Genomic DNA, 11,828 nt, shown 5'->3' with positions numbered 1-11,828 from the left:
ATTTCGAGTCCAACAAGTACTCCGGTTAAAATGAGAGACCTTGCTGACATTTATGCTTCATGCAACTATATTTCAAGGGTGAAGAATTAACTTTAATTGGATTTTGTGACAGTGATTGGGCAGGTTCAAAAGATGACATGAAAAGCACATTTGGTTTTATGTTTTCACTTGGATCGGGAGCATTTTCTTGGAAATCAAAGAAGCAAGAAATAGTAGCACAATCATCAGCAGAAGCTGAATATATTTCAGCAGCAATTGCAACTTCTCAAGAAGTCTGGCTTAGAAGAATTTTAGAAAATGTTGGAGAAAAGCAAGACAAGGCAACAAAGTTATTTTGTGACAACAAGTCAACCATACCAATGGCAAAGAATCCAATTTACAGCAGCAGAACAAGGCACATAGCAGTGAAGTATCACTTCATCAGAGAAAAAGTTGAAGAAGGAGTGATCGAGCCAAAGTTTTGCAAGTCCGAGGATCAAGTTGCGGACATTTTTACCATGGCGCTACCAAAGGAGAAGTTCATGTTGCAATTTTTACCTTAAACTACAAATCATGTTGGAAGAAATATCACATGTTATTGCCTAAAATACTTAATAAGGTACACGAGTAAGTAGAACAAGGGGATAGAAAAGGGTAATGTTTTTCTAATGGTGGCTTCCAAGGAGATTCGTATTATGGTCATAAAGTCTTCTAAACAATCTTATGGAGAAGATTAGATAATTACATTATGCTGGTTTCACAAGGCTAATAGTACACAGAAAATTAATTTAGTGCTAATCACCTCTAAGATGAAGGTCTTCTTTTCAAACTAATATAGCATTTTCAGTGCAATATCCATTATCTTTTATGACCCCTTGAGCATGTTGAAAAAATTTCACTCTAAAAAATAAATGTGCCTAAGTAATTGCTTAATTAGTGTCATCTCCAGAAATGATATGATGTCAAAGTTTATTTTTAGCTATAATCAATGAGCTTGTTGTTATGAGATAATACAAATGGGATGTTGGACAACAGACATGCAGGTGAGGGTAATGTAAATGAACTTTTTTCCAAGATGCAAAACTAGAATTATAATTCATTTGTAATTGTTTTTTCAACATTAATCCAACTTTCCATTTTAAACTTAAAAATAGCTAACTACTTGTACTCACCAAAATTCCAGAGGAATACAAATGGATTTTGTTCAAGCACAATATTATTTTGACATAAATATGAAAGGATCAAGAAATGTTGTTTCCCTTCCGTTTGAGCCAATATAACTATAATGAAGCCCTTTAAGAGGGTTTTAAACAGATCAAAGGTGCAACGACTAATGAATTCAACCATGAATACTTGCAATGCAGCAGAGTGATAGCCATGAATAAGGAACTTCATGCCAGTTTGAATAATGTTTATTTGGATATATTCACAGTAGCAATATTGCAATAGACAAAATGGTATATATTGCATAATATATTGTTAATAACTCTGTCTAGTGGAAGTAAGTGATGCATCTTTGGGTGTTGGATGATAGATTAAATTATAGAATACCCGAAAAAAGGAATGGAGAAAACAAATATTATTCAGTACTTTTTAGGCATATCGTCAAACACCTTAGCTCCCTTTTCATTACAATTTTCTTTCTTGATGTTAAATTCTATGTGCTTCTGTAGAAGAGTTTGGACTAACAGTATGCATGTACAAAATATACTAAGAAAGCATGAAGAAAACGGAAATACCAGATATGTTGAAGTTAAATATTCACAATTATATTGCTAAGAAAATATAAGGAAAATATTAAGAGATATTCGGAGGCATTATGAAGATTGTATAATAAGCATTCTCTAAAAATAGAACTAACAAGACATGCCTAGGGATGTTCAAAACCAATCCGAAACCGAAAATCGAACCAAGCCGAAGCTTAATGGCTTACTGGTAACGGATTAACAGCTTAACGAACGGGGAACGGATTGAGATTTTTTTTATTAACGGCTTATCGGTTTGGGGGCTGATTATTCAATTTTCTTAACGGATAATCCGTTAACCCGTTAAGAATATATATATATATATATATATATATATATATATATTTAAATTTTATTTTGATTTATATATTAAATATACAAAAAGACAAAAACCCTTGACTTTAGTTTCCACTTTCCAGTACTCTGTCTGTCTACTGTCTAGGTCTAACGTTACTTGCAGTAACCTGGAGCTAAAGCCAGTTGGTATATTACAAGTCAAGCTCATCGAAGCCAAAGAGTTGACTAATAAAGACATCATTGGGAAGTCTGATCCTTTTATTGTCCTTCTTAATTTATTTATCTCCTGATGAGGAATGTATAACGCCAGATTTTGTTTCCTTTGTTAAGGATAACTGTTTAAATCCGATCTAGAATGAGCACTTTGAGTTCATAGTTGAAGACATATCCACTCAACATTTAACAATTAGAGTTTATGATGATNGAAATATTAATTAAAGTCGTAATATAAAATTAAAATGATAAACTATGATGTTTTTTCCCAAAATGATCACAAATTACCCAAAATGGTAAAATACAACGGCACAGCTTAAAAACATCAAAAACTTGACTTAAAAAAGTGATTATCTATTTATAGTGGCCCAAAATTCGATGACCAAAATGCCCTTCGGGATGTTTTGCGGCCGCATAATTCCATGTGCATTCCGCTCTTTGCTTGAGTCTGCAGGTTGAGAGATTCTGCAGCTGCATAATTTGATTTGCGGTTGCACTTCGTCTTCTGCGGCCGTACAATTCCATGTACTGTCCGCACTTCAGGCAAGGCTTCAGTCTTGGTCATTTTGCACACTATCTGAACTTTCTGAATTCTTGTTAGTGCGACCATGTTCTACGGCCGCCCGAATTGTGTACGGTACGCACTTCTCTTCATTCCACCCTCGAGCTTCAATAATAGATCTGCGGCCGTAGAGAGACTTTTGCGGTCCGCGTTTTCTTCTGCAGTCGCAGACATACTTCTACGGACCGCACTTTTGGTCTGTTGTGCCCCTTCTCTCCTTGTGAGCCGGAACACTCCTTTTTGAGTTGGATTTCTTCATTAGGGTCTAAATCTCCAACATTCCTGCAATTTGCACACTTTCATTCATTTTAGGAACACAAATCAACACTTTCGGACTAAAACTAAATCAAGAAGGTACTAATAAGTGGTCAAAATCCACACTTATCAAGCTGCGCTATAGTCAACCGGGTACAACACCTATTGTGCAACTACTGATCAGTTGGATTTTACCAAGCTCCATGTCGGCGGGTACGATTATACCAAGCCTTGTGAGGGCCAGGTGCGTTTTTACCGAGCCTATTATGGTTGGGTACGATATGATGATGATGTTGCCCATCGAGGCATATGTTTTTAAAAATATATGTATGTGTGTGTATATATATATGTATATATATATATATATATATATATATATATATATATATATATATATATATATATATATATATATATATATGTATATATGTATGTATGTATGTATGTGTGTATATTAAGATATCCACTAATCTTTGGCCACCGACAGAAAGGAGAGAATAATCTTTGTAATCGGTGAAATTTTTCCGTTCAATAAATGTAAATTTGATGTTTAATGTCCTTTCTCCTTCTCTCATCATGTAATAGAAATAGATATGTGGACAAAAATCGGAGTTGAACTTCTTTTGGTTCCACTTTTCTCCCTCCTCCTTCGACCATGTAATAGTATGGACAATAATGTACGTTAAAATAGATGTTGCAAACAAGGGAAGTATTATTTTTTCTTTTACTTTAAATTGATTTTTCACTTCGTTTATATGATATTCTTTGTAGGAGTATTTTTTTGGTATCTTTCAAAATATTTTGGCTTCCACTAATATATCACTTAATATAACTTTATTAAGAGTTCAAATCCATTGCCAATTCATTTTAGAAATGAGTGAAGAGGGGGAAGGTGAAAATGAGGGAGGGGTTAAACTTTTGGTCTATGCTATGCCGTTCGGATACCATGGTTAAACTTGTAAACCCCCAGCCTTAGGGTGCAAGATCGATCGAATCCCATTCTATAGTATATTAAATATACTTTTCTTCCCATTTTACAAAATCTCAAAAAAAAGTTTTGAATATGATTTTCATTATTTTCTCTTTTTACCCATCTAATGTTATTCCTTGGGTCCATCTTTTTTTTTTTTATTTTTTTTTTGGCAATAATGGTATCAACAGACTTAATATTATAGAGATCAAATGAACATCTTTTGCCTCAGTTATTATTCTTGAAGGTGTAATATTCTCGGAAATAAATTTGAATTGACTTATGTTATGCCCCATTGAAAGTAAAATTTCGTTGATGTGATTTATAACTGAATACTGGATATCTTTTTTTCCCATATTTGGAATTTTTCTAATCTTTTGACATAGAATCTTTAAACTTTTCCCAATGTTCTTTTGGATTAGCAGGACTACAGTAAACTAATAATGTCGTAAATAAGCGTCTCATTGCAAGGCATTTGATAGGTCACTGCTTCGGACATACACTCAATTAAACTGTTATCAGAATGTAATAAGCTCCTTTTTTCCGCAGCTTCTAAGTGTACTGCAACATTTCCCATTCACTTTAAGAAGATCTTCATATGATTTGGGTCCTCTTACGTTCATTAGAAATAACCTAAGATAATATCTTTCTCCTTCTGTCGGATGACATGTTACAATACGTCCAATAGCTGGACGTTATTTTCGACGTGACCACATTTTGTCAGTTGATGACCACACAAAATATTCAGGAAACTCTTTATACAGTAAATTGAGATTTATAGCATCTTTGTTAGTCCTGTTCATTGTAAAAAACTCAGTTAACATTGTTTTGTTAACCATTGGATTGTTTATTATTTGATTCACACTTTGGTTACTTTTGAAAGATATAAATTGTTGTCCTTCAAGATTTAGCTGAAGTTGGCAAACAGTTGGAGCCATTTCACTTATGGAAAATCTAAACAAACGTCATGCGGCCTCTGGTGGGAAACCCATCTTACGGATTGGTATTCTTTAATTTCATTTATTTCTACATTTGTATCATTACCATGCACAGAAAAAGCAATTTTGTCATGTCCTTTACAAATATATTTGTAAATATATTTGACAACTTTTATATCAGAACATATTTCAACATTGATATGACAATTGAACTTACAGAGTAAATATGGATTGTATGGAGCAACCCAAGAATTATCAATTATGCGTCCTTTAACTTGGATTGGTGTTATTTTTCGTCTTCGGTAAAGTGGATATGAGTTTTTTCCTTTTTGTTGTTTGTTCAATAATTTCTTTTGGATATTTAAACTTACATTTTCCCTTCTTTTCCATGCAAGAATTTGTAGGATTTAAATAATCACAAGGTCCATGAATCATGTGTTTTATTACAAGTTTATATAGATCATGGTCCGTGTTGCGATCGGGTAATTCAGCACCAACAATTTTATCATAAGCTTCTAGAGTGAGTAATTTGTATCTATCTTTGAGTATAATAAGGAGATGAGCATGCGGAAGACCGCGTTTCTGAAACTCGATAGTATACATAAAAGCTGCAACCTTTCCAAAAATATTCCTTTTCTGAATATCTGTTTTAAGCTCCTCTACATTTGCTCTAAATACTCTTCTTATTAAATCTGGTCTAATTTGTACATCATCCGTTGGCAATAAATGTTCTTGTATTTCAGGCCAAGAAGGATTGCAAGTCATTGTTAAAAATATGTCGAGCTTTCCAAAACGTTGTACCAATGCAATAGCATCCATATATCTCCGACGCATATCTCTTGGACCTCCTATAAAACTACCAGGAAGAAATGTTTTTTTCCAATATGTGAAGCATCTCTTTCTCCTTGTCTTAAAAGATCAATAATCCCTTGTAGTACTTCAACTCTGAATAAATCTTAATTAAATAAAATAAATTCAAATCTTTGTGCACTACAAAAAAAGGCTCAATTTGGGACGGTTTATTTGTGTGGGTTTAGAAACCCCCACTATTAATATATTTTGTGACATTTATTTTAGCTCCCACAAAATAATTGTTTTTTGTGGCGTTTTTGTTGTGGAGGTTTGCGAATCGCAACAATATCTACAATTTGCGGCGGTTACTAACCCCCACAATTTGGTAATTTTGTTAAATTTAGAAATAATATGTTTTTTTATAATTTTTTATTTTTCTTCATATATTAAATAACAAAAATCTTTTGAAAAAAATTAAACAAAAAAATTGAGCCTTTCCAGCTAATCTCGCACTAAATTTTAGCGCAAAGTTACAATTTTCAGAAAATTTAAGCACCTTTTTTTGTGAAATTTAACTTAACAATAATAGAAAAAGAAACACTCTTCTTACGGCTTAGGTTTTTCCCAAATCAAATACTCCCAAAGGTTAGCTATTTCCCCAAATCAAAGACTCCCAGAACTCCCCAATTCGTCGGCAATCTCCCGTCAACATACTCCGGTAAGTTAATATGTTTTCATTAGTTTGTTGTTCTATGAATCTATGTTTCTTCATAGCTATTGCGGGTAGGAATCTTGATTTGTGCTTCAGCTCGCGCTGCAGAACAAATATTTTCTTCATTCTGTTTTGTACTATAATTTTTCATGTACGTATGAGGGAGTGAGACGACTGCTCTCACCAGTGCCGTAGAGAAAACATAGCAGAGAATCAGAAGACTGGTGTATTGGCTCTTACGCCGACAGCCCTAGTTTTTGCATTTCTCAACTCTATTAATTTCTTCCAATTAAATTAATGGGTTTAATTTATATGTATTTTTATGGATTTATTACTCGCATTTGTTATTGATTAATGTGTTGTACTATCTCTGATTTGAGAAACTTAGCTTTACAACGACAGTAGATCCAAAAGGTCCTAAATGGGAAATTAAGATCCAATTTCAGTTCTTGGTTCCCTTACTGATATTGAAAGGACTGTGGAGGTTGCTTTCAAGTTTTGAATTTTAGTAATGTATTTCTGTGTCCTAACTAGGTTATTCAGTCAAAAGAAGAAATTATTTGTTGCTGGTGCAACTGGGATCACACCGGAAAGAGAATTTTTTAGCAGCTGCTGTCAAAGTGTTTAATCTTACAATTGAAGGTATGGTTCACTAATACTTTATTCAATGAAAACCTAAGGCATGCTGTTCATCTTGTCATAAGCTGGATATGTCATTTGTGGTAGTAGTAGGACATTTTCCTTTGGCTCCTCCATTAGTTTCTCTGTTATACTATTACTTAATGCCATATTTGACTTACTTGGGTAGTTCTTCTTCATTTTTTAATCTCTTATGTTGGAATGTATATTATTTAGTATGGCAATATTTTACCCAAGCGCACATATATGAAAAGATGACTGGTATGGTAGGATTTTAGAATACTAAAATTTTCACTTCAGATAATGTGAAATCTGTCACGACCCAAATCCTCGCTGTGGTCGTGATGGCACCTCTCGTGAAGACAAGGCCAGCCTACTAACCCATATAACCTTTTCAAAAATAGTTAAACATGAATAAGCAGTCTAAATATAATTTAATAATATTAATTAGCGGAAGTACAACCCAACACAGCCCTAATCGGGGTGTCACAAGTCACGAGCATCTATAAGAGTGTAAATACAACTACAAGGTTTAAAAATACACTGAACAGGAATAATGAACAACAGAGAGAGAAGCGGTGCTGCGAACGCTAGCAGTCACCTCGCTAAACTCCTATAGCTCTGCCTCCAGTCAGCCAAAACCCGCTACCGGGTGAATAAATACCTGCATCTGCACACGAGGTGCAGGGAGTAAAGTGAGTACTCCAACTCAGTGAGTAATAAAGGTAAATAATTACTGAGCAGTAAGAAATCACGTAAAACAAACCGTCATGCTGTAGAGAGCAGTGTAAAACCCTTTTTAGAAAACAGTGAATGCGAACAATAGTGCAGATAAGCACAGTAATTCGCCCCTCGGGCACAACACTCAGTTTTCAGATAATGTCAGGCAATCAGGTAGGTATTGCATGAAATAGCACAAACAACAGATAATGGCAGACAAATGAAATAAAGTAAACATATAGAACAGTACCAGTACCGCTGTGGCGTGCAACCCGATCCATATATCGCTGCGGCGTGCAGCCCGATCCATTTATCGTTGACGGCGCTCACTGGGGGTGTGCAGACTCCGGGAGGGGCCCCTTACTGCCCAAGCGCAATATCAAGCCATCTCGTGGCATCAAATCTAGGCCCTCGGCCTCATATCAAATCAGTATCTCACTGCTGCGGCGTGCAGCCCGATCCAAAAGTATCCTCACAATACAGGCCCTCGGCCTTACTCAGTCAAAAATCACATAAGCCACTAGGGCAACAGTAAAACATGATGCTCAGCCCAAATATTATTGGAAATATCATTTTAAGTGTTAAAGCAAAATAAACTTGGCCGAGTCTTAAAAACAGTGGAAAATACATGACTGAGTTCAGGTATAAAATCAAAACAGTGAGAAAATATTAACAACAATCCCCGAAGGGTTCAAATAGCTGGCACGAAACCTAAATATGGCAATCAACCCAAATTATGATGAACAAGTAAATTTCAGTCAAACACGCAATAAATTCATCTATCGGGACGGACCAAGTCACAATCCCCAACGGTGCTCTACCCCACGCTCGCTATCCGGCGTGCAAGTCACCTCAATATAGCACTACGATGTGCAAATACGGGGTTTCAAACCCTCAGAATATCATTTACAATCATTACTCACCTCGAACCGGCGAATTCTCTAGCTCGCGACGCCTGTGCCCCTCAAATCGGCCTCTTCGCGCGTCGAATCTGACCAAAACCAGAACGAATATGTCACAATATGCTAAGGGGACAAAACCCAACCGAAAACAATCGAAAAATATCAAAAATCCCGAAATTGGCAAAACCCGAGCCCCGGGCCCACTTCTCGAAACTCAGAAATTTTCACATCAACGGGTTCCTTATCCTTCCACGAGTCCATACATATCAAAACTCTCAAATCCGACCTCAAATGGCCCTTCAAATCCCAATTCAAAATCTCAAAATCCCAAGCCCTAGTTCTTCCATTTTTTGCTAAATTTCCATGAATTTCTAGGTTAATTTCACAATAAAATCACGTTTTTGGTTCATAAAACTTACCTCCAATCAATCCTCTTCGAATCCCTCTTCAATTTCTCCCAAAGAGCTCTCAAAATGTTCAACAATGGTGGAAAAATGACTTAGGCTCGCGGATGACATGTTTTAAAAACCCTTCTGCCCAGCTATGATTTCCTTCTATGCGAACGCGAGGGCCTTCTCGCGTTCGCGATGCACAAATAATCCCTTGGCCAAAAATCACCCTATGCGAACGCGTCTGAACACCCGCGAACGCGATGCTTCCACAGCTTCAACTACGCGAACGCGACCACCTAGGCTGCTAACGCGATGAACAAAACAAATGGAACTCCAGACCCTCCTATGCGAACGCGAATAACTCCCCGCAAACGCGAAGCTCAAGAAACTCACCCTCCGCGAACGCGAACACCCTAACGCGAACGCGAAGAGCAAAACCTGGCCCGCCAAACTCCTGCTACGCGAACGCGGCCCCAGGCACACGAACGCGAAGGCGAAATTAGGCCTGCACTGCTGCTGCATTTTCTGCTATCTTTTCCAAGTTCCAAACTTCCCGTTAGCCATCCGAAATCACCCCGAGGCCCCCGGGACCTCAACCAAAGACACCAACATATCCTAAAACCTCATTCAAACTTGTTCCAATCATCAAAACACCTCAAACAACATCAAATTACCCGAAACTCAAACTTCCCAAATACGCTTTCGATAAAAAACCCAACCAAACCACGTCCAAATGATCTGAAATTTTGCACACACATCCCAAATCACATAACGAAGCTACAGCAACTCTCGAAATTCCATTCCGACTCTCGGATCAAAATCTCACCTATCAACCGAAATTCGTCAAAATACTAACTTTGCCAATTCAAGCCAAATCCTTCCACGGACTTCCAAAATGCATTCCGATCGCGCGCCTAAGTCATAAATCACCCCACGATGCTAACCAAATCATAAAAATCCTGATCCGAGCTCACATGCTAATAAGTCAACCCTTGGTCAAACCTTTCCAATTCAAAGCTTTCAACTGAGATTGTTCCTTCAAATTTATCCCGATATTCCTGAAAACCAAAACCAACGATCTACATCAGTCATAATACATTACAAGGGGCAAGTCATGCCCGGGAACTAGCGATCAAAGTGCAAAAGCTCAAAACGACCGGTCGGGTCGTTACAAAATCCCACTTCAAGCAAATCCCTTAATGAACTTGTGTTGTTAGTAAGTCAACTTCATTTACTCTGTAAGATTGTTACCTTGCTGCAGTTAATGGGATTTGACAAAACTTGGGTTAGAGATAGAATTAATCTTGATTAAATAAAATAAAATAAATGTTGATTAAATAAAATAAAATCTAATATTTGTGTCTCAAAGTTTTATATATTGGTCAACAATGTACTGTTGAAATACCCTTCCAGGATGTAAAGTTTCATTCGGTTCATTGTCTCTTATTTGAATTTTGTAACAATAATATTCATGGCAAGAAACCATTTCTCTTTTCTTTTTTCCTTTTGATAAAACTTCAGATTCCATATCAAGCAGCCCATCGGTTGAAGTCATGTTCCTTATGCTTGGCAGTTGTTCACATTCACAGTATACTTGGTAATTAATTTGAATAATTATATGTTTTTTTAATTTTTTTAATACCACAATGCCATCCATTTTGACCATATGGGAATAACAATAGGTATTGTAATGGATCATAACATCCATAATAATAATTTACCAACTGGCTTTTATTACTGTGAGTGTATATCCGAATATGTGGTGTGGAAATTCTATCATTTGTTTGGTCTTCTATCTATATTGCACCAACTTTAGATGCTGTTGGTAAATTATATGTTCGTTGGTCTAAGCTAGAATTTGATTTAAGTGCAATGTAAAATTCAGATAAATTTGGAACATATGTTAATGATCTCAGAAAAGCGGAATAAGGATTGACCTTTAGTATATCCATGAGTTTCCTGATAACTGTTTCATTAATTTTATTCCATAAGGCCATTCGATTTTTTAGCTCATTTTCATTGTCGTAGAAATATAACTGTAAATTTTTTCCTGTTGCTCCTGAAGGTACCAAATCATCGATGAAGTGGTACATATTTGTCCCTGGACTCTAAATGTATAGATGCCACGGTTTCTCTTGGCTAATTCTCTATCATAATTTACTCCAAGTGAAGTAAATGCAAACATATTATTGTAGGTTCTGTTTGAAAAATAATTTGGTAACTCAAAAAGAGATATTCAAATTGTTGTCTAGGTTCATTCTTGTTATATTATATTAATGGATCTTTATTATACTATTAATTTGAATATATTTAATGTGTTTAATAGTAAATTTGAATAGCTTTGAATATAATATTTATTAGCTTTAAATGGCTATTATTATTATTATTATTATTATTATTATTTATTATTATTATGACTATCAAAATCAATTAGTATTTTGAATCTATCTATCTGATAACGTTCCAAGCTTAATGGCTTTTAAATATGTAACGTTTCTTGGCTTTGATTTAGTAACGATTCTTTCTTGACAATCATATGTCCACTTTGGACTATATATATATATTGTGTTCAATTTAAAAAAGATGTGAAAGAGTGGAAGAAAGTAAAACTTTTCTTCTATTGTGCTGGGCTGTCTTTGTTAATCTTTGTTGTTTCTGCTCCTAGTTTATACTAGAATAACTTGTTGAATCCTGGGGGATACGCCTAATTTT

At 35.6% G+C, this 11,828-nt stretch overlaps 1 protein-coding gene across 1 annotated transcript; it reads left to right on the top strand.

Annotated features, from left to right (window-relative positions):
- The first annotated feature begins 1,845 nt into the window (after nucleotides 1–1,845).
- LOC109220022 lies at nucleotides 1,846–11,439 on the top strand. The gene is made up of 6 exons (XM_019384481.1): nucleotides 1,846–1,914; nucleotides 2,706–2,871; nucleotides 6,305–6,469; nucleotides 6,998–7,105; nucleotides 10,638–10,713; nucleotides 11,182–11,439. The coding sequence occupies exons 1-6, from the start codon at nucleotides 1,846–1,848 to the stop codon at nucleotides 11,234–11,236; spliced, it is 639 nt and encodes a 212-aa protein (XP_019240026.1). The 3' UTR covers nucleotides 11,237–11,439.
- The last annotated feature ends 389 nt before the right edge of the window (nucleotides 11,440–11,828 follow it).

Source organism: Nicotiana attenuata, unplaced genomic scaffold (genome assembly GCF_001879085.1).
Source record: "Nicotiana attenuata strain UT unplaced genomic scaffold, NIATTr2, whole genome shotgun sequence".
NCBI classification, from domain to species: Eukaryota; Viridiplantae; Streptophyta; class Magnoliopsida; order Solanales; family Solanaceae; genus Nicotiana; species Nicotiana attenuata.
This window is presented reverse-complemented; position numbering and strand designations above follow the sequence as displayed.

Excerpts from the sequence above, each read along its gene's own strand:
- LOC109220022 (XM_019384481.1), top strand. The coding sequence starts at position 1,846 with ATGCCTAGGGATGTTCAAAACCAATCCGAAACCGAAAATCGAACCAAG. Across the intron at positions 2,872-6,304 it reads GGCCGCCCGAATTGTGTACG|CACCTTTTTTTGTGAAATTT; the intron begins GTACGCACTTCT and ends AGAAAATTTAAG. Across the intron at positions 7,106-10,637 it reads GTTTAATCTTACAATTGAAG|ATTCCATATCAAGCAGCCCA; the intron begins GTATGGTTCACT and ends ATAAAACTTCAG.